The sequence below is a fragment of the Pristiophorus japonicus genome, chromosome 16 (genome assembly GCF_044704955.1).
Source record: "Pristiophorus japonicus isolate sPriJap1 chromosome 16, sPriJap1.hap1, whole genome shotgun sequence".
Taxonomy (NCBI): Eukaryota; Metazoa; Chordata; class Chondrichthyes; family Pristiophoridae; genus Pristiophorus; species Pristiophorus japonicus.
In genome coordinates this window covers 19,783,699-19,811,449 of record NC_091992.1, presented here as the reverse complement: position 1 = coordinate 19,811,449, position 27,751 = coordinate 19,783,699, and the positions used below count along the sequence as shown (strand labels likewise).

General features: G+C 45.3%; 1 protein-coding gene across 2 annotated transcripts in view; it reads right to left on the bottom strand.

Moving 5' to 3' along the window:
* Window positions 1–21,817, bottom strand: part of gosr1 (golgi SNAP receptor complex member 1) — a 120,783-nt gene extending 98,966 nt beyond the window's left edge. The window contains exons 1-2 of one of the 2 annotated variants that reach the window (XM_070858074.1): window positions 21,751–21,817; window positions 8,237–8,357 (exon numbers count right to left, since the gene is read on the bottom strand). In XM_070858074.1, coding sequence (XP_070714175.1) covers window positions 8,237–8,357; window positions 21,751–21,781 — 152 coding nt within the window. In that variant the 5' untranslated portion in view covers window positions 21,782–21,817. The remainder of the gene's footprint in view (window positions 1–8,236; window positions 8,358–21,750) is intronic. The other variant, XM_070858075.1, reaches the window with a different exon arrangement.
* Window positions 21,818–27,751: the final 5,934 nt, after the last annotated feature.

Genomic DNA, 27,751 nt, shown 5'->3' with positions numbered 1-27,751 from the left:
TCTTAGCATCCTCCTCTCAGTTCACACTGACTCCCAGGTTAGTGTCATCTGCAAACTTGGAATATTACATTCAATTCCTTCGTCTAAATCATTAATGTATATTGTAAATAGCTGGGGTCCCAGCACTGAACCTTGCGGTACCCCACTAGTCAACTGCCTGCCATTCTGAAAAGGACAAGTTTATTCCTACTTTTTGCTTCCTGTCTGCCAACCAGTTCTCTATCCACGTCAATACATTACCCCCAATACCATGTGCTTTAATTTTACACACCAACCTCTTGTGTGGGACCTTGTCAAAAGCCTTTTGAAAGTCAAAATATACCACATCCACTGGTTCTCCCTTGTCCACTCTACTAGTTACATCCTCAAAAAATTCTAGAAGATTTGTCAAGCATGATTTCCCCTTCATAAATCCATGCTGACTTGGACCAATCCTGTCACTACTTTCCAAATGCGCAGCTATTTTATCCTTAATAATTGATTCCAACATTTTCCCCACTACCGATGTCAGGCTAATCGGTCTATAATTCCCTGTTTTCTCTCTCCCTCCTTTTTTACTTACTGAAGTGGTTCCAAAAGATGGTTCACTACCACCACCTTCACAAGAGAAAATAGGGATGGGCAATAAGTGCTGATCTTTGTCAGCGATGTCGATATCAGAAAATGAAAAAATATACACACAGTTTAAAAAATGTTATTCTATAGGCTCCTCTAGAGAATCTGCAGGATAACTGTTTGCTGTATAGACAGAGATTTATCTTTGTTTGCACTGTTCCTTCAGCTGACATACACATGCAGGATATAGTATAAATGGCAATTATTTAAAATGCAGCTGTCAAAGGATTAGTTTATGAACTGGGATGCTAGCTGACCTGGTATTTGAATTTTGCTACAGCTGATGAAGATCCTATATAAAACTGAAAATAGTGACTCAAGGTATATTAAATTTCAACATGCCTGCAGTTAAAGAAAAACTTGAAAGTCCGTGTAGCAAGAAATTGCTAAAGCATTCTGAAATTATAATTAAGCAGACACTGCTATTTTTCCTGTTCAATGCAATTCTGTTCTGCACCAGTCTATAGGGTAGAACAAATGCAAATATTTATTCCAATTTTTATTTACAAAATAGTCTTGAAGCACAAAAAATTTGAACGAGAAGCATTACTTTACATTGACGTGGTGCCTTACTGAAACTTTGCAATGCACACAGACAATGCGTTGCTGACAGCATTGAAGTGTTAATGGAAGTGCCAAATCATCTGGAGAACGTGCAAATGGACATCTATCACTTGTTTGCTGTATTCAATTTTAATCACATCAAAAAGAAAAACAATTACAAAAAAATTATATATATGTTTCAAAAGAAACAAAAAGAAAACGGGTAGGAACAGAGGAATGAAACTATGTGGATAACTCTAAGACCAGGTGTAATGGAACACTGCCTGTGCTATAAACTTCGAGGATTCTGTGAATGTTAATATATTTGTTTTAAAAACTAGACAAAAAAATACATCTTGAACATGTAAACTAGCAGATTTGCTGACCAGTATATTGATTTTGCAATGCAATCCATTTGCTCAGGCCAGCAGAACTGTAACCACAGGGACTGACAGATGTACAGTTGCAAATGTTGGCATTTTCTGGAGACGACAGGCATCATCTCCTATTGTGGACAATATGCTGCACATTTCTCACATCAAAACCAAAATGTTATTAAGCAAAAACATAATTAAATATTTTCACACTTGTGCTTAACTCCATTGAAATTCTGAGAGGGGAAAAATATAATTTTCACCTGTACAAATATAAACACTTCGAATGGGGCAGTCTACAAACTACAGCAAAATCTGTTTAACATGGCATGAACCAGATATTAGTCATAAACATAGATTATTTTTCTTGAGAATTAAATGTTCTGGTATTACACCATAATGTGCCACCTGAAAAAGTTTTAATTTACATTTTGATAAAAACATAAGAATTAGGAGCAGGAGTAGGCCATATGGCCCCTTGAGCCTGCTCCACCGTTCAATAAGATCATGGCTGATCTTCAACCTCAACTCTACTTTCCCACCCTAACCCCGTATCCCTTGATTCCCTTAGTGTCCAAAAATCTTTCTATCTCTGACTTGAATATACTCATCGACTGAGCATCCACGGCCCTCTGGGGTAGAGAATTCCAAAGGTTCACAACCCTCTGAGTGAAGAAATGTCTCCTCCTCTCAGTCCTTAATCCCGACCCCTTATCCTGAGACAATGATTCCTATATCTAGATTCTCCAGCCTGGGGAAACATGGGATCTTTTATGTCCTTGTGAACAGGGAGATGAGGCCTTGATTTAATGTCTTAAGTCTGGGAGACAAACCTTCTTATTCAGTGCCAAGAAGTGCCACCACTAAGCCAAACTCAAAACAAAATTGACAAATGTTATTTTCAAACTTTAACAATATAGTTGATCCCCCATGGCAATGCAAATAAATAGTCAAGACCAAATGTTGTCTTCAGGTCAAGAAAGGTTGGAGGACAGAGGAATAATTGGATCAAGGCACAGGGGTAAGGATTAACAAAACTACTTCGACAGGCAGCGAGATTGGAAAAGTTCCTCAGGGGGATGGGGTGTGCCCAGATTTTTCAAATAAATATTCTCTGATTTTTCATCTAATGAGGAGGCTCTGCTTTTTCCAACATTGAAAAAGTTCAAAACTATACAGGTGCCAATATTATTACTTTTAATAGACACAGGTTTTTCAACAGTGAAGAGGTTCCAATATTTGAAGTTTGTCTCTGAGATAAGGAATTATAATGTTACTAACATTAGAAAAGCAAAAAACTGAAAACCGCAATCACTGTGCCACCTACAGGCATAATAGGTAAATGCGGACAATTTTATAATGGGATATTCCCTAAAAAGGTTGACAAAGCAGTTTTCAATGACTTTTGAAATGTTGTGAATAATATACAACACTTAAAAGAAAATTTGAAGTGGCTGAGTGAGTAAATGCACCAACCAGTGCAGTACCAAGCCATACAGACCAGAAAGATCCCAGGCTTGATCCCTGGTTTGTGCTGAGCCAGCTTATCCCAGTAAGGGAAGCTGAGATAGTACTCATTGGAATTCAGAAGAATGAGAGGCGATCTTATCGAAACGTATAAGATTATGAGGGGGTTTGACAAGGTGGATGCAGAGAGGATGTTTCCACTGATGGGGGAGACTAGAACTAGAGGGCATGATCTTAGAATAAGGGGCCGCCCATTTAAAACTGAGATGAGGAAGAATTTCTTCTCTCGGAGGGTTGTAAATCTGTGGAATTCGCTGCCTCAGAGAGCTGTGGAAGCTGGGTCATTGAATAAATTTAAGACAGAGATAGACAGTTTCTTAACCGATAAGGGAATAAGGAATTATGGGGAGCAGGCAGGGAAGTGGACCCGAGTCCATGATCGGATCAGCCATGATCATATTAAATGGCGGAGCAGGCTCGAGGGGCCGCATAGACTACTCCTGCTCTTATTTCTTATGTTGTGTTTTATTTGGCCTCCGAGTCCTGGGCAAGGAGTGGGGAGTTAAAGTCTCAATCCCTGATTCAACAAGGCCTGCTGGAAAGAGTGGGTGAGGGTATGATGGCACTAGTGGCTGAAATACCTAAGCACTGTTGGCCACTCAGAAGGGCTCTATAAGACTACTGGTGCCTGTGAAACTGCAATTCAGCATGCATGAGTCGCTGCCTCCGAGGGAAGAGGGGAAAAGAGTGAACATTTATGTGGGGTGAGGGGCGGGGGGATGAAGAAAATTCTATGATTCCCATTTTGCAATATAGCATTTTAGTGGAATCAGGGTGCATTAAAAGTTGCCACCTACTTAGGAATCTTTTACCAACATCCATCCTATTTTCAACCCTAATCTCCTCTGATGCTGAACTAGTGCTGATTCTGTTTCTCCACTCTACCATAGGAGGCCAATCTTCCAGTGATGCTTCCCCTGCCCTCTGGAATTCTCTTGCTAAACCTCTCCAACTTATTGGTTAAGAAGCAGATCCACGGGCTGCCAATTTACCTTGCATCACTACAGCTGGGGAAGAAATTGGACATGTTGTTGCACAGAAATGACTTCAAACTTGCTTATATCTGATTGCTTTTACAGCGCACTGGTCTGTACTATGAACTAGAATGCACTGTAATAACTTACTGGTCATCTTTATCATTAGTGAGGCGACTAAAGAAACAGACCAAAGTTGGCAGTATACACTGGTAACAAACTACACAAGTATCACTTTCATCGTCAAATGCACCACTAATGACTGCTGACAGCAGTGCCACATTCCCTGACCACAATGCAATCCCTAATTTTAAGCCCTACACACAATACCAAGGGCTGAAAAAATCCAGCATCAAGCGATGGAAAATAGGTTCAATACTTGTTGTGGAATACAAGGACATAAAAACTGGATGCAATCCAGTGATAGAATTCTACATAACAGTTTCCGCAAGGACCAACGAGACCAGCTAATGGTCACAGTGAATTGAAAGGTGCAATACTACCAAATTTAATTCAATCTGCGCTATATGATTAGGATCAAATGATCACTGAATAAGGTTAATTTATCACGATAGTCTTTCTCCCAATAAAATTCTCCTTGCCCAGCAACTCATGGTATTCCCTACATGCTGAGAATCAATTAGCCTAAGTTAGGTGTTGAAAGCAGGAACTAAGGAGTCAGCATTGTGCAATTTAAAAATAAAACATTTTACATGTTTCCCGGATGGTTTAGCTGGTTAACGCAATGACTAGCTGAGCAACAATGTCCAGGAAGGACCCAGATTCAATCCCTGGCCTGTGTTGGGCTAACTCATTTCAATTCGGACAGTGTCACGGGCACTACAATTGGTTAATTTCTCAATGCTAGAGAGGAGAGGGAAAAATAATGCACGTTTCCCACTTCTGAAATTAATTCTGAAGGTAATTGGCTGAAAAGGGAGAAAGAAAAATGTGTTTTTATTTTCTGGGGCAAATTAATTTTGTTAAGGAGCTTTTAATAGGTGCGAGTACCCGGTATGTAATAATGATAATAACTTTTATTTATATAGTGCCCTTAACGTAGTAAAATGTCCCAAGGCACTTCACAACAGTGTTACAAACAGATAAATTTGACACCGAGCACAAAAGAAATTAAGGCAAATGATCAAAAGCTTGTTTAAAGAGGTAGGTTTTAACCAGCATCTTAAAAGGAGGAAAGAGAGGTAGAGAGGTAGAGAGGCAGAGGGGTTTAGGGAGGGAGGTCCAGAGCTTAGGGCCCAGGCAGCTTAAGGGACGTCCACCGATGGTCAAGCAGTTATAATGAGGGATGTTCAAGAGGCCAGAGTTTGAGGAGCGCAGACATCTTGTGGGATTGTGAGGATGAAAAAGATGAGAGAGATAGGGAGGGGCAAGTCCATGGAGTGATTTGTAAGCAAGGATGAGAATTTTGAAATCGAGGCATTGTTTAACTGGGAGCCAATGTAGGTCCGAAAGCACAGGAGTGATGGGTGATTTTGACTTGGTGCAGGTTAGTACATGGACTGCTGAGTTTTGGATAATTTCAAGCTTACGTAGTGTGGAATGTGGGAGACCAGCCAGGAGTGAATTGGAGTAGTCAAGTCTAGAGGTAACAAAGGCATGAGTGAGGGTTTCAGCAGCAGAAGAGGCAGGGGCGGAGGCGAGCAATGTTACGGAGGTGGAAAAATGCGGTTTTAGTGATGCCGCGGATATGTGGCTGGAAACTCATTTCAGGGTCAAATATGACATCTATGTTGCGAACAGTCTTGTTCGCCCTCACATTGATGCGAGGGAGAGGGATGGAGTCAGTGGTTAGGGACGGGAAGGGAACTGGCAGAGGCAGCTGATCAGATGGTCTCAATCTTTGACACAAAGTAGTCCATGAGCTCCTCACATCTGTTATTGGAGGGGAGTGTGTAAAAACAGAATGTGTGGTAACATTGCATTATTGATGAACATTGGGAATAGATAGTTGCACAGTGATAGAAGGCATGCTCAAAATAGTTCTGAGAGATACTGCAAATTAAAAGTATCAATAGAATTTCAACTTGGACACCTGCTGTTATAAATCTTAAGCCTAAAGGCTAAATCATAGAAAGATGCAAATCTTGCTGTCTCTATCTGTGACTGAACTATGACAATAAAGTATATTCCAAACTTCCTCTAAGGCTCCCCCCTGCCCTAGCCCTGAGCTTGCATCTTTCTCCAGTTTCTCCCTGATCTCCCCCTCTTGACCTCTCCAAGCTTATCTTTTCCATGAGACCCACTTCCTGCTCCCTTAACCCTATTCCCACTAAACTGCTGACCACGCAACTTTCTTTTCCTGCTCCCATGTCAGCCGACATCGTTAACGGTTCTCTGTTCTCAGGTACTGTCCCCCTCTTCTTCAAATCTGCCATCATCACCCCTCTCCTCAAAAAAACAACCCTTCACCCCACTGTGCTTACAATCTACTGCCCCATCTCCAACCTCCTTTTCCTCTCCAAAGTCCTTGAACGTGTTGTCGCCTCCCAAATCCGTGCCCATCATTCCCGGAACTCCATGTTTGAATCCCTTCAATCTTGTTTCCGCTCCTGCCACAGAACCGAAGCGGCTCTCATCAAAGTCACAAATGACATCCTTTGTGGCTGTGGCAAAGGTAAACTATCCCTCCTCGTCCTTCTCAACCAGCCTGCAGCCTTTGACACGGTTGACCACTCTATCCATATCCAACGCCTCTCCACCATCGTCCAGCTGTGTGGGACTGCACTCGCCTGGTTCCATTCTCATCTATCTAATCGTAACCAGAAAATCACCTGTAAAAGCTTCTCTTCCTACACCCGCATCGTTACCTCCAGTGTCCCCCAAGGATCTATCCTCGGCCCCCTCCTATTTCTCATCTATATTCTCATCTTGGTGACAAAATCCGAAAACATGGCGTCAGTTTCCACATGTCCGCTGACGATACTCAACTCTATCTCACTACTTCTCTCAACCCCTCCGCGGTCTCTAAATTGTCAGGCTGCTTGTCCAACATTCAGTAATGATGAGCAGAAATTTTCTTCAAGTATATATTGGGAACACCGAAGCCATTGTCTTTGGTCCCCGCCCCAAACTCCGTTCCCTAGCCACCATTTCCAGCCCTCTCCCTAGCATCTGTCTGAGGCTGAACCAGACTGTTCGCAACGTTGGTGTCATATCTGACCCTGAAATAAGCTTCCGGCGTGGCATAATTAAGACCGCCTATTTCAGCCTCTAACATTGCCCATCTCCACCTCTGTCTCAGCTCATCTGCTGCAACACTCATCCATGCCTTTGTTACCTCGAGACCTGACTACTCCAACGCACTCTTGGCAGGCCTCCCACATTCTACCCTACGCAAACTTGAGGTCATCCAAAACTCGGCAGTTCGTATCCTAACTCGCACCAAGTTCCATTCACCCATCACCCCTGTGCTCACTGACCTACATTGGCTCTTGATTAAGCAACTCCGGTTAAGCAAAGTCTCAAGTTCAAAATTCTCATGCATGTTTGCAAATCCCTCCATGGCCTCGCCCCTCCCAGTCTCTAATCTCCTCCAGCCTCCATCCCCCCACCACCCCACCCACCCCCATATCATCATCATCCCCCCCATCCCCCCACCCATCCCCCGCAATCATCATCCCCCCCCAATCATCCAGCCCCCCATCCTCTCCATATCCCCCCCCACCCACCCCCCTTGCTTTCCTCCTTTAAGACGCTCCTTAAAAAACCTACCTCTTTGACTAAGCTTTTGGTCATCTGCCGTAATTTCTTCATACGTGGCTCGGTGTCAAATTTTTTTGTCTTATAATACTCCTGCAAAGCACCTTGGGATATTTTACTACCTTAAAGGCGCTATATAAATACAAGTTGTTGTTTTATATTGTAAACCGCGAACAGTTAGAAATCGAATTGTAACAAGTTTGTTGAAATATTGGTTAATATTAGGAAAGAAAATACCACGTTCCTATATTTTTTCTCAAGTGCTGCTTCGTTTCTGACAATAATTTATAGCAATCAATAGAAATACTTCAAGAACCTTAAAATTAGGTTTCAGACATCAGAGTATAATTTCTAAAGTTTTAAAATTAAGTTAGTTGTAATTTCAAAAATTCAATTAATATCTCCAATAGTTAGAAAAACAAAGATTTTTGAGGGCTCAGGAACGAGTAGTAAAACAAAGACAAAAAGATTGCTGTGTAGTACCTATACCTGTCGCGTCGCCCATCTCGTGTAGTGGTACCACTATAACTTGTGCAGAGTTTGCTGAAGGATACCAATTTCAAATCGAGTTCGTTCTCCAGCTGCCGTGCCTGCTTCCGCAGGTCTGTACATACAAACAAATCAAAAAGGAAAGATAAGCAATATTCATCTAAAAAAGTAGAACAGGACACATTGACAAGTAGGAAGATGGATTAGACTTTATAATTGTGGGTATGTTTCCCCCAAGAATATCCTCAGTGATTGTAATGGAACCAATACCTAGATGGGGCCTCGGGTTAACATTTCATCCTAAAGACAGCACCTCTGACTGTGCAGCACTCCCTCAGTAAGTGAAACCAATTTTCCAATTCCCATTCATTTGCAGTTTGCTATCAATCAGAGATTATAATAATTGTGGATGGGACAGGACAATCGACCCAATTGAATTAATCTCTCCAGAATGCCCCTGAAGTACCCGCCTGGTAGTAACATCTAACTGTTTCTTAATGATTCTGGGGTTTTTGCCTTTGTTACTTTTTCCAGCATTCCGTTCCACAGGTTGGTCACTGTGTGAACAAAGAGCTTGCATTTATATAGCACCTTTCCCAAAGCACTTCACAACCAATAAACTACTTTTTAAGTGCAGTCTCTATTGTAATGCAGGAAAACACAACAGCCAATTTGCACAAAGTCCCACAATAAGATAAATGGCCAGATAATCTGTGATATTAGTTGAGGGATAAATATTACCAAGGCACTGGGAGACTTCCCAACTCTTCTTTGAATAATGCAATGGGAGACTTTACATTCTAAGAGGGTAGATGGGACCTCGCTTTAACATCTCATCCGAAAGACGACACATCTGACCATGCAACACCACTCAGTATTACACTAAAGTGTCAGCCTAGATTATGTGCTCAAGTCTCTGGATTGGGGCTTAAACCCACAAACTTCTCACTCTCAGGCAAGAGTGCTATCACTGACTCAAGGCTGACCCTACATATATCCACCTCTTTGACCACTTCATGATATCAGTCTTAAATTTACCTTCAACTAGTTTCAACCTGTGTCCCCTTCCCTCACTCCTAATGTAATAAGTAATTTCCCGATCACCTCTTGGACACCTTCAAGGCTAAACAGTCAGTTTCTTCAGTCTTTCTTCATAACGTGGATCTCCAAGACTCGAGAACAGTCTTGTGGCTCTTCTCTGCACTACCTCCAACACTTCAATGTCACCCTTGTGTCTTGGTGACCAGAAGTGCACACAATACTTAGGTTGTATTCTGACCAAAGCACTAGACAGTTTGATCATGACTTCTATATACCTGTAGGTGTATAATGGTTTTTGCCACTAAATTAAGTAGCGCAGGAAATGGCATTGCAGCTGGCATTTTGAGAATATATGAACGTGCAGGCATATTTTGTACATATGCTGGCTGATATTTTCCCCCTGCTTTGAATCTTGTATTGATGGGAACAGAACTGGCATCCGACCCGGACCCCTCCCCAGTGCAGAGAAAGCCACTCCCTAAGAAGATAGAATGCAATCAGGGTGGCACAGCCATTTGAGCAAGTGAATGCAGTGGAGTCAATCAAGACTGAAAAAGTGGAATATTTATATTGCATATTAAGGCAAATTTTTAAAAAACTCCTGGCATCAATATCCTTCCAATGTCATCCTAAAGAGGCTAATTGATCACGGTCGTTGGCTGATTGCCTCAATGCCATATTTTTACAACAACAACAACTTGTATTTATGTAGCGTCTTTAATGTAGTAAAACATCCCACGGCGCTTCACATGAGTATTGTAAGACAAAAAATTTAACATCGAGCCACACAAGGAGAAGTGAGGGCAGATGACCAAAACTTGGTCAAAGAGGTAGGTTTGAGTGTCTTAAAGGAGGAAAGAGAGAGAGGCAGAGAGGTATGGGAGGGAATTCCAGAGCTTGGGGCCTAGGCAACAGAATGCACGGCCATCAATGGTTGAGTGATTTGAGCATCCCTAGTTATAGAGGGCAGAATTAGAGCAGCACAGATATGTCAGCGAGCACAGGAGGCCATTCAGCCCGCTAAGCCCTTGCCGGCTCTCTGCAAGAGCACTTCAGCTAGTCCCACTCCCCCGCCTTTTCCCTGTAGCCCTACAAATATAATTCCTTTAGATACTTATCCAATTCCCTTTTGCAAGCTATAAGGTTGTGAGTGTAGAGGAGATTACAAAGATAGGGAGGAGTGAGGCCATGGAGGGATTTGAAAACAAGGATGAGAATTTTGAAATCAAGACGGAGCCAATGTAGGTCAGCGAGCACAGGGTGAACGGTTTCCGGGCTGGGCCGCCAAACGCTAAAAACCACGCACAGGCATCTTTTCACCCTTCAAGATGTAGTTCGGGATCTGGAATATTAATTCTGGATCTGGAACATTGAAACACCTGTGAACTCATCCCTTTTTGGCATGGAAGCAAGTCATCCTCGCTTCGAGGGACTGCCTATGATGATGATGAATGGGTGAACGGGACTTTGTGCGAGTTAGGACATGGGAAACTGAATTTTGGATGACCTCAAGTTTATATAGAATAGAACATGGAAGGCCAGCCAGAAGTCAAGCTACAGTTGCATAGTTTTTAAGCCAGAAACAGGAGAGGAGGAATCACAGCATGTCCTTGAATCCCCCGACAGGGATCTTTTTTCACTTACTGGTTCTTATTCTATCTTTATTCAGGTTACTGATCATGTTAATATTATTCTGAAAGTCAAATAAAATACGTGATTAAACTTACAATAGATTCTTAATTTCCAATTTACATTTTCATAACTTTTCACGCACGACTCTTCATATCGCATTCAAACTTTGCTTCTTTTGCTCCCTCCTTTCCACCTTCCTAATCATTTTTGTTTTCTTGTGCCTAAATCCCAGCCAAAAGGTAACTAAGGTGACTGACCTCTGCTGATACCACTCGAGTCCGCACCACACATTAGGTGATGTGCAGGGGTAACCCAGGTGAGTCATAATCAGTTTTACTTCTGTGCCAGGAGCGAAATCCTTAGCTCCCCTTACATAAGAACATAAGAATTAGGAACAGGAGTAGGCCATCTAGCCCCTCGAGCCTGCTCCGCCATTCAACAAGATCATGGCTGATCTGGCCGTGGACTCAGCTCCACTTACCCACCCGCTCCCCATAACCCTTAATTCCCTTATTGGTTAAAAATCTATCCATCTGTGATTTGAATACATTTAATGAGCTAGCCTCAACTGCTTCCCTGGGCAGAGAATTCCATAGATTCACAACCCTCTGGGAGAAGAAATTCCTTCTCAACTTGGTTTTAAATTGGCTCCCCCGTATTTTGAGGCTGTGTCCCCTAGTTCTAGTCTCCCCGACCAGTGGAAACAACCTCTCTGCCTCTATCTTGTCTATCCCTTTCATTATTTTAAATGTTTCTATAAGATCACCCCTCATCTTTCTGAACTCCAACGAGTAAAGACCCCGTCTACTCAAGCTATCATCATGAGGTAACCTCCTCATCTCCAGAATCAGCCTTATATCCTTCCTTAAGTAAGGTGACCAAAACTGCACGCAGTACTCCAGGTGCGGCCTCGCCAATACCCTGTACAGTTGCAGCAGGACCTCCCTGCTTTTGTACTCCATCCCTCTCGCAATGAAGGCCAACATTCCATTCGCCTTCCTGATTACCTGCTGCACCTGCAAACTAACTTTTTAGGATTAATGCACAATGACCCCCAGGTCCCTCTGCACCGCAGCATGTTGTAATTTCTCCCCATTCAAATAATATTCCCTTTTACTGTTTTTTTTCCCCCAAGGTGGATGACCTCACATTTTCCGACATTGCATTCCATCTGCCAAACCTTAGCCCATTAGCTTAACCTATCTAAATCTCTTTGCAGTCTCTCTGTGTCCTCTACACAACCCGTTTTCCCACTAATCTTTGTGTCATCTGCAAATTTTGTTACACTACACTCTGTACCCTCTTCCAGTCTCTGGCTGAGATTGGTAATTTACTGAGTGAAGGATTATGGTCCCAAATCCATGTCCTGCCATTCAGTTAAATGGTACATCAGCATCCTCATTCAGGCTAACATCCCCAGCATTGAAGCACTCGATCAGCTCCGCTGGGCAGGCCACATAGTCCGCATGCCAGACACGAGACTCCCAAAGCAAGTGCTCTACTCAGAGCTCCTTCACGGCAAACGAACCAAAGGTGGGCAGCAGAACGCTACAAGCACACCCTCAAAGCCTCCCTGATAAAGTGCAACATCCCCACTCACACCTGGGAGTCCCTGGCCCAAGACCGCCCTAAGTGGAGAAAGTACATCCGAGAGGGCGCTAAGCATCTCGAGTCTCAATGCAGAGAGCATGCAGAAATCAAACGCAGACAGCAGAAAGAGCATGCGGCAAACCAGTCCCACCCACCCCTTCCCTCAACGACTATCTGTCCCACCTGTGACAGAATCTGTGGCTCTCGTATTGGACTGTTCAGCCACCAAATAACTCACTTCAGGAGTGGAAGCAAGTCTTCCTCGATTCCGAGGGACTGCCTATGATGATGATGACAACTTTGGAGCACCACTACCCAAACTTCTTTTTAAATAAAGATTTCCAAAACTATATTATCTATTACAGTAAACCCCTGTACAATTAACTCTTATAAAGATCAGAATGCTCTCAATCACCTCGTATGACTTAATATTGACAACTAATATTAGTATTGCATTGCAACTCAAAACACTGAAATTTAGTATCAACTAGTATGCACCAAGACAGCATTATATTAAACAAGAAAAGCTGCACAAATCAATATAAACACATATTTATGATCTCCACTTCTATGCATTACATTCACCACCTGTTGGGAGTCAGTTTAAAGCATACAAGTCATGGTTTAGACAATACTCTGAGCTTAAGGCATCACTTGAACTCATCAATTCACGATGAACTTGCAACACATTCCAATCTATGGCTTCCATATTTAATGCCGTTTTTTCCCCCCCCTAATAACATACAAAGATATTCCTGTATCAGTGCATACTCCAGTCATTTCAGAAGAAGCATTTCATCACATCATCCTTGCAATGTGGCAGAACCATAATCAGCCACAATAAGTTCTGCACACAGCAGCACTATTTTATAAGAACTTAAGAATTAGGAGCAGGAATAGGTCATTCGGTCCCTCAAGCCTGCTCTGCCATTCAATCAGATCATGGCTGATCTTCTAGCTCAACTCCACTTTCCTGCACTATCCCCATATCCCTCGAGTCTCTTAATATCCAAAAATCCAAGATCTCTGTCTTGAATATACTCAATGACCGAGCTTCCACAGCCCTCTGGGGTAGAGAATTCCAAAAATTTACCACCCTCTAAGTGAAGCAATTTCTCCTCATCTCAGTCCTAAATGGCCGACCCCTTACCCTGAGACTGTAACCCCTGGTTCTAGACTCCCTAGCCAGAGGAACACAAGAACATAAGAAATAGGAGCAGTAGTAGACCATTTGGCCCCTCGAGCCTACTCCGCCATTCAATGAGATCATGGCTGATCATCTACCTCAACTCTACTTGCCTGCACTATCCCCATATCCCTTGATTCCCTGCACCTACTCTGTCAAGCCCTGTAAGAAGGAATGTGGGAATGTACACAGCAGATCCACCAGTAACTAAAGAGATATCAGTATCAGGTTGGAACCCTTTGGCAAATCATGGAAATCGCTCATCTTCTAATATCCACTAAAACCGCCACTGCATGGCATTGAACAAGAAACCGTGCACAAATCAATATAAACACACCTTCATGAACTCCACTTGTATGCAGGACCGCCTGCTGGAATCTATCCTCTGTCTTTTCAGATGCTGACAGACATACTGTGTATTTCCAGTTTCTATTGAAATATACTGGGGTTATACATTGTTTTGAAGTGCATTTCAACCTCCAGTTTCAGAGATAACTAAGTCATTTACTTGTACGGTATTACATCCTAGCAACCCAGCTGCTATTATTTATAGACAAATTTATGTAAGGATGGGCACAGCATGTTCTATCTGCCCTTAATTGCAAGGTAGCACATAGTTATAACAAAATGTAACGGTGGGGGAAAAAGTCACGGTCTGGTAGCCTTGGAAAATAAATAGCTTTCTTTTTGCAGCTTTACATAGGGGAGGCTGCCCATTTTCAAAATGAACTGAGCCTAATGAAAATTGCATCTCAAAACATGAACAAATTTTGAATGTTGCTGGGAAATATCACTGCACAGGTCCACTGACGTGTTCTTTCAAAAACAATCCACAGGCTGATAATGGAAAGCTCACAAAATGCAACAGACCACTTTTGAGTTACCGAGGTGCCAATTTATAAAAGTCGCATATTCAATAAAATGTCCGGTAACAGGAACACTAAAATATTGTTCTGGTTCTGGAGAGACAATTCATTCTTTATGGACATATTCTAAATTTTGGAAAAAAACACACACCAGTGCCCATCAGCAATCCATGTTAAAATTTGGTGAGATCCCTGTTAAATGGTACAAGCCAAGTTTGTAGTTTAGATAGATTGATGATTGACAAAATATTCCATTTTCAAAAAGTATCAAGGGGCAAGATAAATGAAGTAACTTATTACATTTGACCATTATATGATATTGTGGAGGGTAAATGCCAGCACAAACTGGTTGGGCCAAATGGCCTGCTTCCGTGTTGTAACTATGTGTGTGTAAAACCCAGTAAATAAAAGTGACAGATGAATCTGTTGGCCTTAGGAGTATAATAAAAATGAGTAAATGTAGAGTAATTTAATTATAGCTACTACTGTTTGGTAATATTTTAGGAGTTATCCACATGGAGTACACGGGTTTTCTTGCATTAAATGAATATATTCCAAGTGAAAAAATATTGTACGTGTAAGGTGACGCTGTGGAAAGGGAACAGACATCAGAGTTTCTACTCCAAAGTCATAGACGCATGCACTATTGCCCCAGATGCAAAATACATTTAGATAGCTCCCACACATTCCAGTGCTGTTACTAGGCTTATTTAGTATTGTGATATCAATACAGAAAAAATAAAATCACACAAGCCAACATATTAAAGTGTACAACAGGAGTGTAGTGGAGGGTACATGGTGTATGCCTACTTGACTTCTGTTGACAAGCATATGCTCACTTATTTTTGGCTAAAACATCAACATATGCTCACTGCACAATGGCTGATTTTGAATTCTGAAGCAGAAGCAAAAGCAAAAGCAAAAGATGACTGGTTTGTTCCCTCGCAACACCCACAGCCTTGCTGTGAAATAGGTTTTTCCAACCTCAGGTGGTGTGTCTTATTTCACAGATTACAACACCGAAACAAGCTATTCAGCCCAACCAATCCATGTTAGCATTTATCCTCCACATGAGGAAACAGTGCTAATTTTATTCACCCATCCTGTTCCCACAACTCATCAACATCTTTTCCTTCACCCATCTATTCAATCTAATCTTGAATGTTGACATAGTTTTTGCATCAACCACTAACCTTCACAATTATGTAAGGAAGCTGCTCCTGGCCTCTATTCTAAATCTCTTACATTTCAATTTTGTAGTGATGGGCCCTTATTCTTGACCCCCTCAACAACTGAAAACAGTCTGCTTTTTTCTACAACAATACAAAAGCAAAGTACTGCGGATGCTGGAACCTGGAATCAACACAGAAAATGCTGGAATTCTCAGCGGGTCAGGCAGCATCTGTGGAGAGAAAGCAGAGTTAATGCTTCGGGTCGATGACCCTTCGTCAGAGCTGGAATGTGTTCGAAAAGAACAGATTCTTAAGAAGCACTGAAAGGGGGAGTGGAGGAAGGAACAAAAGCGAAGGTCTGTGATAGGGTGGAAGACAGGAGAGATTTGAGAAACAAAAGGAATGATGGGCCGACTTAAGATGGTAATAGTAAAAGTTAGAAAAACATTAGTCAAGATAGGGTGTGAATGGCGGGATAATGACCAGCTGCCATTAGAGACAAGGAGAAAAAAAGAAACAGGCTCGGGGGGGGGGGGGGGGGGGGGGGATAAAGAGCGCCAAAGATTGGCAGTGGTTACGCTCTGAAATTGTTGAACTCGATGTTGAGGCCAGAAGGCTGTAAAGTGCCTAAACAAAAAATGAGGTGCTATTCCTCGAGCTTACGTTGAGCTTCGTTGGAGCAGTGTAGGAGACCGAGGACAGAGGGGTCAGAGTGGGAGTGGAGTGGAGAATTAAAGTGACAGGCAACCAGAAGCTCGGTATCACACTTGCGGACTGAACAGAGGTGCTCCGCAAAGCGGTCACCCAATCTACGCTTGGTCTCCCCAATGTAGAGACCACATTGTGAGCAGCGAATACAGTATACTAAATTGAAAGAAGTACAAGTAAATTGCTGTTTCACCTGGAAGGAGTATTTGGGGCCCTGGACAGTGGGAAGGGAGGATGTCAAAGGACAGGTGTTGCATTTCCTGCGCTTGCACAGAAAGGTGCCGTAGGAAGGGGAAGGGGTGACTGCGGAATGGACCAGGTATTGCGGAGGGAGCGATCCCTTCGGAATGCTGGGAGGGGAGGGAAAGATGTGATTGGTGGTAGGATCACGCCAGAGGTGGTGGAAATGGCGGAGGACGATCCATTGAACGTGGAGGCTGGTGGGATGAAAGGTGAGGACAAGGGGAATCCTGTCATGGTTCTGAGCAGAGGTGCAGGAAATAGAACGGACACGGTCGAGGGCAATGTTAACCATGGCAGAGGGGAATCCTCGAGGAAAAAGGAAGACATGTCAGAGGCACTAGTGTGAAAGGTGGCATCGTCAAGAGCAGATGCGAGAGAGAGAGAGAAACTGGGAGAATTGAATGGAGTCCTTACAGGATGCGGGGTGGGAGGAAGTGTAGTCCAGATAGCTGTGGGAATCAGTGGGCTTATAGTGGATACTGGTCGAAAGCCTATCCCCAGAGATGGAGACGGAGAAGTCGAAGAAGGGAGGGGGAAGAGTCGGAGATGTACCATATGAAGGTGAGGGAAGGGTGGAAATTGGATGCAAAGTGAATGAAATGATCAAGTTCAGGGCGAGAGGAGGACACGGCACCAATACAGTCATCAATGTACCAGAAAAAGAGATGAGGTGTCCCGAGTAGGACTGGAACAAAGAATGTTCCACATATCCCACGAAAAGGCAGGCATAGCTAGGACCCATGAGGGTTCCCATAGCAACACCTTTAATTTGGAGGAAGCGAGTGGTGTTAAAGGAGAAGTTGTTCAATGTGAGAACAAGTTCAGCGGAGGAGGGTGGTGGAGGATGGGGATTGGTTGGACCTCTGCTCGAGGAAGAAGTGGAGCGCCCTCAGGCCATCCTGGTGGGGGATGGAAGTGTAGAGGGATTGGACGTCCACGGTGAAAAGGAGACGGTTGGGGCCAGGAAACTGGAAACTGTTAGTGACGGAGGGCGTTGGAGGAGTCGCGGAGGTACGTGGAAAGAGAGTGGACAAGGGGAGAAAAAAGTCTAGATAGGAAGAAATAAGTTCTGTGGGGCTGAATCGATGGGTCTACCGGGGCAGTCCTGTTTATGGATCTTGGGAAGGAGGTAGAAGCGGGCCGTGCGGGGTTGGGGAGCCAAGAGCTTGGTGGCCGTGGAGGGAAGAACTCGAGAGGAGACGAGGTCAGTGATGGTCTGGGAAATTATGGCTTGATGTTCAGTAATGGGGTCATGCTTTTCTCTACCCTGTCTCATCCTTTCATAGTATTAAACATTTCTATTATATTGCCCCATAACCTGTGTTTTTTTAAACAAAAGAGAGCCAATTTTTCCAGGTTTTTCTTCCTATTTGTATTTCCATTTGGGACCCCTAATCATGGTTGTAAAACAGGCCATCGATTCTCCTAACTTTTGACTCTCTACAACTATCACTTGATTTATGAGGAGTGTCACCACGGTCAGTATCAGTTGCCTCTCTCTGTGCCTCTATCAGTGTTCTCCTTATAGATGTTGGTGAACTGTTTCTTATTAGACAAGTCCGGATTCACATGATTTTCCTGCACTGGTTCTGCCTGTCTTTGGTACTACTGTGGGCAGTCACCAACTTCCTCTCATCCGCTTCACTACTGTTTTTATCTGTTAGGTGACCATCTTCTGGAAGGTATCTTTCAGAAACCTTTCCTGATGTATGCTGCAGAGTGTAGCCAGCTGGTCCTTGAGCTCAGCATTCTGCTCGAGTTGCACAACCTGCTGACATTTCGTGCATTGGCACTCCTCACAATCACGTTGCTTCTGCTAATACATCAGACTGTTTCCACAATTGGAAATTACTTTCTATTTCCCCAGTCTTTCTTGCCAGTAAACAATACTGCAGTAATTGCAGTAGTTCATTTTTTGTAGCTTTTCTTCAGCAGGTCTGAGAACAGAACTCTCTTTCCCCCAGGAATCCAGCTCTTGACCTTACTCTCTTCACTCCCTGCCCCCCACAGAGCTCCAAATCCTGACCTTTCTCTCTCTGTGCTCTTGGACATTCTGCCCAAACTTCCAGCTGGTCCATCAGAATTCAAGGCCTCCAGCTCCAAACATGCCCCTCTTCCCTATAGCTTGCAGTTCCTAGCATCTCCCCAACTCCAGACCTTTTCCCCCTCCCACCTCGTTCTCCTTTCCCGCCTGTTCACAACCAGTTCCCATGTGCTCCTTACCTTGTCGTCCCCTCAACTACCTGTCCATCCTATTAACTGGAGAGCTCAGCACAGCTCTTCTCTGCCGGTGTGATGACAATCTCTCCTCCTGACTCAGTCTGCTATCTTTGTTGTGGTGACATCAACCACTCTCAACTCACCATGAACAATGGCACCCGAGATCTGCTTCTTACTCACAAAAAATAATGGACCTATCTCATTTTCCTACTAATATTACCAGCATTACCCAGAAAGGCTGGAGTTTACTACAAGCAATAACAGATGACGGGGTCAATTATCAAACTGAAAAACAAAAACCCAGGGGTATAGTCAAGGATAAGCCATGATCATATTGAATGGTGGCGCAGGCTCGAAGGGCCGAATGGCCTTCTCCTGCACCTGTTTTCTATGTTTCTATATACGTGGGTATATGGTGTATAACAACTTTAAATTTTATCAGTTACTTTTCGGCTGCTATGAGTGCCAATCTACGCTTATCTCAGGCACCTACATGATGCAATTCATCTCCTGCTGCAAAAATAACAGAAGCTACAGCTAGAGACCCACCAGGAAAGACCTGCAGTTGAATCTGTTCCTAGAGAGCTGCCAAGAACAATAAAGTAGCAAAAACTGGGAGTGGGAAATGTGCGCCAGGTTCCGTCAGTTTTATTGTAAAGTTTTTAGTTTATACTGAAGTCTTGCAGGAGCCGCAGCAAGAGCACAAGATGTCCATATAAACTAAGAATTTTACAGTAAAAACTGATTGCATACCTCTTCTACTTCAAATATTCTTGTCTCTCCCGCTGCAGATATTGCTGCTGCCTCTCCTGGCAACTCTCCAGCTGCAAACTCTTCTCTTTCTAACAATGCTTCTTCCAATCCTGCCAGCTCTCCTACTCAGAGAGCTCTTTGCTGACTATTCCTCTCTTGCTAGCTCATGTGATGATCCCTCTGCTCCCATAACCTGGATAGCAGAACCCCCATCCTGGCTGGCTGGCTGCTGTTGGTGGTACTTCTGGTGATGGCCAACTATAGGCTGGTTTATATGGCTCAGCTACTTACTAGATAAACTCACTGAGGCATTAGCAATTGTTGTGTTTTAACTCTATGATTTGATTTAGCACCCAGATAGAATAAACCTCAATGTTTAGGTATTGATCAAAATCCTACTTCGAAGTGCTTAAAACTGAACCAAATAAAGTGTCAAAAATGTAAGCTTTCTAGGGGGCAAACTCCCAAATCTTTCCCTTAGGAAATAAATCTTATCCATGATGTGCATGTCATGGTGTCAGCCGTGGCTCAGTTGGTAACACACTTGCCACTCAGTCAGAAGGTATGGGTTCAAGCCCCACTCCAGACACTTGAGCACATAATCTAGGTGGACACTCATCCAGTGCACAGTTGGAGGAACTGTCTGTCAGATGAGATGGTAAACTGTAACCCTCTCAGATGGATGCAAAAGATCCCATGGCACTATTATTGAAGAGCAAGGGAGCACTTCCCAGTGTCCTGGCAAATATTTATCCCTCAACCAACATCACAAACAGATTATCTGATCATTATCACACTGCTGCTTGTGGGAACTTGGTCTGTGCAAATGGGCTGTCACATCTCCGAGTGACTACACTTCAAAAGTACTTCATTGGCTGTAAGGCACTTCAGGACATCCTGAAGTCGTGAAAGATACTATATAAATGCAAGTTTTTCTTTTACTGAAATCCTTGTGACAACATAGTATTCCCACTATTTTTTTAAAAATCAATAGCAGCACCTGCACGGATGGGCTACAAGATATTTAAGTTCAATGTATATTCAAAACAAATGCCAGATGGCCAAAAAAATACATTTTAAATCAGAGGATAGAGGAGTGCATATGCAAAATAGGTTTAATGATCAGCTCTAATTTTCTCATGTTAAAAAAAATCCTAAAGTTGAAGCTACATGACTTGCATTCCAAGTGAACGTACAGAATGTGAGTGGAATGCCAAAATTTCCTCCTACATGGGCAACACAGGGTTGACATCCATCCAGGTCAAAAAAAAAAGAAGGGAGTTAGATATAGCACTGACGGCTAAAGGGATCAAAGGGTATGGAGAGAAAGCAGGAATGGGGTACTGAGGGAATGATCAGCCATGATCTTATTGAATGGTGGTGTAGGCTCGACGGGCCGAATGGCCTACTCCTGCACCTATTTTCTATGTTTCTAAGAACCAGTGCAGAGATCTTGAAAGATGTGACCCTGCAGCTGCTCTGTGGGTTAATAAGATTGGTTCTGTCCGTTTATACAACTCCAGGGACCCACACGTTAGGGAAATTCCAGGCATCTTCCACCCTTTCAACTGGAGTTCAGGACTGGAACATCGGGTCCTTCACTGAACTCTCGTGGAAACAAGTCATCCCTCGTTCGAGAGACCGCCGATGATGATGATGGTGGATGCCGAGAGGAGACATTCCCGGATAAAAATGGCACACTTGCAGCTCAGTCAGAAGGTATGGGTTCAAGCCCCACTCCAGAGACTGGAGCACATAATCTAGGCGGGCACTCATCCAATCCACATGGATGCAAAAGGTAAGCAGGGCCGGGGCCTGGACCGGCAGCGGGGCGGAGGGGAGGGGGGAGTCGCTGCCAGTGTTGTTGTTGTACGTGGACTTTCCGACGTCGTCAGGCAACACGCACCCGGAACCGCCGAGGCCGGCGCGTCGTGTGCGGCTCGGTGAGGGACGGACGCCGAGGCCCACCGACCTCACAGATCATTGTCGACAAATGGCCGGGGGGTCGGGAGGTCGGTGTCCGGCTTCCCCCACGCAGTCACCTTCCCTCCCGTCCCGCCCAGCCCAGCCCAGCCCCCGGCGGCCGCGGCCACTCACCCTCCCAGTAGTTGCTGCTCCCAGCCGCCATCTTTGTTTTCTAGCGTCAGCCGCCTGGAACAAACCATTCTCACCCCAGCAACCGGGGGGGGGGGGAAGGGGAGGTTCAACCAGCAAGGGTGTGGGGGAACCAATCCTCTCACCCGCTCAAACAAACTGTTCAAACAAAGCAGCGCTTCCTATAGGTTGATACCCGTTCATGTGATCCGAATCAACGCGCTGTATCTTGCACAGAGTAGGTTTTGTTCCGTTGAGCCCGCTCTCAGATTAATAGTACGTGCCGCGATCTTAAAGGGACCGCGCAGGGGCGCGCTTCTGCGCCTGCGCGACCGGCAGGGTGTATTTTTGGGTTCCGTGCTTGTGATGTGTCAGCCTCTGGCTGCTGGTACCCTCCCCCGGCCAATCAGAGCCACGGGTAGACGAGCGCCACAAATCAAATCACATCCTGAAGCTACGGTGCACGATCCTGACTTTGAGACTCAGACGTGGCAGCAATGCAGAGAATATTGCAAACAACAACAGCATCAATATAGAGGCACCTCCTTGAAACCTACCTCTTTGACCAAGCTTTTAGTCACCTGTCCTGATGTCTCTTTTATTGGCTCTGTTTCAATTTTACAAAGCTTACAACAAAAGAAAAGGATAAATATTTTAATGATAGCTCTGATATGTTGTGTTTCAGCTTGATCCTTATCCTTCCCTTTTATAGGTACATAGACTCAAGAGAAACGTCTGATTAATATTTTTATTAATAAATTAATATACCCCATTGCATGCAGTACTCGTAAGATGGTCGTCACTATACTTACGAGTAGAAAACGCAACAGACGTGTCGCAAACATCATTATCTTGACTGCTCACAGTAGCCCCATGCTAGACTAGTAAAAGTTACTAAAGTGTATCAGTCTGTGTACTATTAAAGGGTTAAGCACAAGGTTAATATTTAAACACGTTCTAACGAATATGCAATTAGTACGCTCGGCTAATACATCAGTGCATTATTCAATGCAACTACGACCTCCTACATCTGCAGCGGTGTACTAGTATCATTGGCTCAAATTTTGCAGTCAGCAGCAAATGAACGCCACCAGCCATTGCAGCCTGGAATTTTTCTTCTATTAATTTTAACAGGAGGAATATCACAGGCTGAATTGAGGCGAATAGCATAGATGCATTAAGGAAAAGCTAGATAAGCACATGAGGGAGAAAGGAATAGAAGGGCATTCTGATAGGGTTGGATGAAGGAGGTTCCTGTGGAGCATAAACACCGGCATAGACCAGTTAGGCTAAATGGCCTGTTTCTGTGCTGTAGTTTCTGTAGTGTCTCTGCACCTTGTTACAAACTCACACAAGGCATGTACATATCAGACACGGTCACTCTATGACCTTCACTTTATTCCCAGGACCAAGGAGTGCTGACCCTTGGTGGGACCTCCCCTTTTATACCTGGAAACCCAGGTTAGGAGTGTCTCCCGCAAGCTCATCCCCTGTAGTCAGGGTGTGCATTTCAAGGGTACAGGTACAGTGTGCATGAGTTACAATTACATAACTATTGTCATTGCAAGATGGTGAAATACATGACATCACCTCCCCCCCTTAAGTCTTTTAGTTTCAGAGGTTAAGTCTATCGGGTGGTCGACGCTCTCTCGTGGAGCGCCGCAGTTGTGGCTCTGGTGGCTGAGCCTCAGCACGCGTCTCTGTCACTTGAGGTGATTCCGGCCTGTCCGGGCTGGCCGCCGGGACTGTGCATGCTGAGGGCTGTCTTTGTTGCTCGTGCGCTGGCAGTGGTGTGGGTGCTATCTCATCATGCTCTTCTTCTATGCTGAACCTTGTTTTTACTTGGTCCAAGTGTTTGCGGCATATCTGCCCATTGTTTAGTCTGACCATCATGACCCTGTTTCCTTCTTTGCCAATTACGTTGCCCTTAAGCCATTTGGGTCCCAAAGCATGATTAAGAACAAATACCGGGTCATCTATTGCTATACACCTCCCCCTTGAGCCTCGATCATGGAGCTCGGTTTGGGACTGGCACTTGCCCTCAACAATGTCTGCCAGGTCTGGGTGAATGAGGGACAGCCGCGTCTTGAGCGTGCGTTTTATGAGGAGTTCCGCTGGCGGGACTCCCGAGAGCGAGTGCGGCCGGGACCTGTAGGCCAGCAGGAGGCGCGATAGGTGGTACTGAAGGGAGGGTCCTTGGATGCGTAGCATGCCCTGCTTTATGACTTGGACCGCCCGTTCCGCCTGGCCATTGGAAGCCGGCTTGAATGGCGCTGTCCGGACGTGCTTGATCCCATTGCCCAACATAAACTCCTGGAATTCATGGCTGGTAAAACACGGGCCATTGTCGCTGACCAGGATGTCTGGCAAGCCGTGGGTCGCGAAAGCCGCATGCAGACTCTCCACAGTGATGGATGTCGTGCACGAGTTCAATATGATGCACTCGATCCACTTTGAGTATGCATCGACAACGATCAGGAACATTTTCCCCATGAACGGGCCCGCATAGTCTACGTGAATGCGTGACCATGGCCTGGTGGGCTAGGGCCACGGGCTGAGTGGAGCCTCCCTGGGGGCATTGCCCAGCTGGGCACACGTCGTGCTCCTGCAAACCCAGTGTTCCAGGTCTGAGGCAATCCCCGGCCACCATACATGTGACCGGGCAATGGCCTTCATTAACACGATGCCAGGGTGCTCGCTGTGGAGTTCCCTGATGAACGCTTCCCTTCCTTTCTGGGGCATGACTACCCAGCTGCCCCATAACAGGCAGTCGGCTTGGATGGAGAGTTCATCCATCTATCTCTGAAACGGCCTGACTTCCTCGGGGCACGCTTGTGTGTGGGCGTCCAATTCCCAGTCAGGGCACATTTCTTTATCAAGGATAGAAGGGGGTCCCTGTTGGTCTAGAGTTTGATCTGTCGGGCTGTGATGGGGGAGCCTGCAGTGTCAAAAGCCTCAATGGCCATGACCATCTCGGCGCTCTGCTCCGACGCCCTCTCGATGGTGGCCAGTGGGAGACTGCTGAGTGCGTCAGCGCAATTTTCGGTGCCTGGCCGGTGCCATATGGTGTAGTCATACGCAGCCATGTGAGGGTCCATCGCTGTATGCAAGCTGACGCGTTAGCGTTGACAGCCTTGCTGTCGGACAACAGGGATGTTAACGGCTTGTGGTCCGTCTCTAGCTCGAACTGTTTACCGAAAAGGTACTGATGCATCTTTTTCACACCGTACACACACGCGAGTGCCTCCTTTTCGACCATGCCATATCCACGCTCTGCCTGGGAGAGCGACCTGGAGGCATAAGCCACCGGTTGGAGTCGGCCGTCATCGTTACCCTGCTGCAACACACACCCAACCCCGTAGGATGATGCATCGCATGTTAAAACCAGTTTTTTACAGGGGTCATACAAAGTCAACAGTTTGTTGGAACACAGCAAGTTCCTCGCCTTATTGAAAGCCCGTTCTTGACAATCCCCCCAAAACCATTCACACCCTTTACAGGGGAGCATGTGTAATGGCTCCAACAATGTGCTTAAGTTCGGCAGAAAGTTCCCAAAATAGTTCAAAAGTCCCAGGAATAATCGCAACTCCGACGTGTTGCCGGGCCTGGGCGCCCAGCGAATCGCCTCAGTTTTTGATTCAGTGGGCCAGATCCCATTTGCGGCAACCCTCCTGCCCAGGAACTCGACCTCTGGAGCCAAAAACACGCACATGGCCTTTTTCAACTGCAAGCCTACCCGATCCAATCGGCGTAGCACCTCCTCCAGGTTGCGGAGGTGTTCCTCAGTGTCTCGACCTGTTATAAGGATGTCGTCTTGGAATACGACCGTTCCAGGGATGGACTTGAGCAGGCTTTCCATGTTTCGCTGAAAGATAGCCGCTGCCGAACGAATGCCAAATGGGCACCTGTTGTAGACAAATAATCCTTTGTGAATTGTGATGGTGGTCAGAAGCTTGGAATCTTCCGCCAGTTCCTGAGTCATGTAGGCCGAAGTGAGGTCCAACTTTGTGAACAGCTTTCCACCTGCCAGCGTGGCAAAGAGGTCCTCCGCTCTCGGAAGCGGGTATTGGTCCTGCAGCGACACTCGGTTGATGGTGGCTTTGTAGTCTCCACAAATCCTAACTGAGCCATCTGCTTTGAGGACGGGAACGATGGGACTTGCTGAATTCAATGGCCGAAATTATGCCCTCTCTGAGCAGCCTGTCCAGTTCACTTTCAATTTTCTCACGCATCACGTACGGCACCGCTCTGGCTTTGTGGTGCACTGGTCTAGCGTCCAAAGTGATGCGTATCACTACTTTAGTGCCCTTGAACGCTCCGACACCGGGTTGAAACAGTGACTCGAATTTTTGCAATACCTGCAAGCATGAATTTCGCTCCACGGATGAAATGTCGTGCACATCCCCCCATTTCCAATTCATCTCAGCTAGCCAATTCCTCCTCAAAAGCGCGGGGCCATTTCCCGGAACAATCCAGAGTGGCAGCCCGTTCTGTAATCCATTATGCGTTACCACCAAGTTTGCACTGCCCAGCACTGGGATGATCTCTTTGGTGTACGTATGTAGCTGTATCTCAATGCGTTCCAATTTGGGCCTGCTAGCTCTGTGTGGCCATAGTCTCTCAAATTGTTGGGTGCTCATGAGTGACTGGCTAGCTCCTGTATAGAGCTCCATGTGCACCGGGATGCCATTCAGTAAGACTTTCATCATCATGGGTGGCGTTTTAGTGTATGAGCTGTGGACGTCAGCCACATGAACTCTCTGAACTTCAGCATCCATGGTTGTTCCCCAGGCCTCATCCTGCATTGCAGACCCCTCGTCTCATTCCTCTGTCTCGCAGACTAGCCTTGCTACTGCCTTTTTGCACATCCTGGTCAAGTGTCCACTGACACTACAAATCCTACAGGTATAAAGCTGGAACCTGCAGCTTTTGGCAGTGTGTCTACCCCAACACCTCCAGCATGAGCTGAGATTGCTGTTAACAGAAGGACTATTCCCAGGCATTCCTCTCTGATGGCCCTTTTGGCTGTTTCTAAGCACTCTGATGGGGGGTGTTAATGGTCCCATCATGGGATGCATTGTTCCTTGTGATGGCGTGAATTGCCGATCCCCTTTTCATTGTCCCTGTTGCAGGCCCACCCTGGAGCTTGTTGCTGCCTGGGCGGTGTCGAATTGCCCTTGCCTGCCTGCCTGGGTGGTGTCAAATTGCCCTTGCCTGCCTGTATTACTTTTACAACATTAACTCCCTGGTTCATCGCAATGTTAAAACCAGGGCTGCATGTGTAAATTAGCTTGGTCTCCTCTTCCCCTGCCATAAAGGTCTGAGCTATCAACGCCGCCCCTTCTAAAGTCAGGTCCTTGGTCTTTGAGTTTCCTGAAAATGCCGGCATAATTAATGCCCTCAATGAAAAAGTCCCTTAACATCTCCCCCCTGCAGGCATCGGAGAATTTATAGAGACTGGCCAAACGCCGCAGTTCCACCACGAAGTCCGAGACGTTTTGACCCTCCCAACGCTGAACCGGTGCCGGGCCATGTGTACGCTACATGCTGGCTTGAGATGCTCACTGATCAGCTGGCTGAGCTCTTCGAAGGACTTGTCCGCTGGCTTTTGGGGTGCGAGCAGGTCTTTCATCAGCGCATACGTCTGTGGACCGCAGCTGGTCAGTAGATGCGCCCTCCGCTTGTCAGCCGCTGTCTCTTCCAGCCAGTCCTTTGTGACAAAGCTCTGCTGGAGTCTTTCCACAAAATCGTCCCAGTCCTCACCCACACAGTAGCGTTCCTCTGTGCCACCGGTGGCCATCCTCGTGGTTCGGTGATTCCCGTTTCTCGTTGCCAAATGTAGTGTCTTTGCACCTTGTTACAAACTCACACGAGGCATGTATGTATCAGACACGGTCCCTCTGTGACCTTCACTTTATTCCCAGAACCAAGGAGTGCTGACCCTGGGTGGGACCTCCCCTTTTATACCTAGAAACCCAGGTGAGGAGTGTCTCCGGCAAGTTCA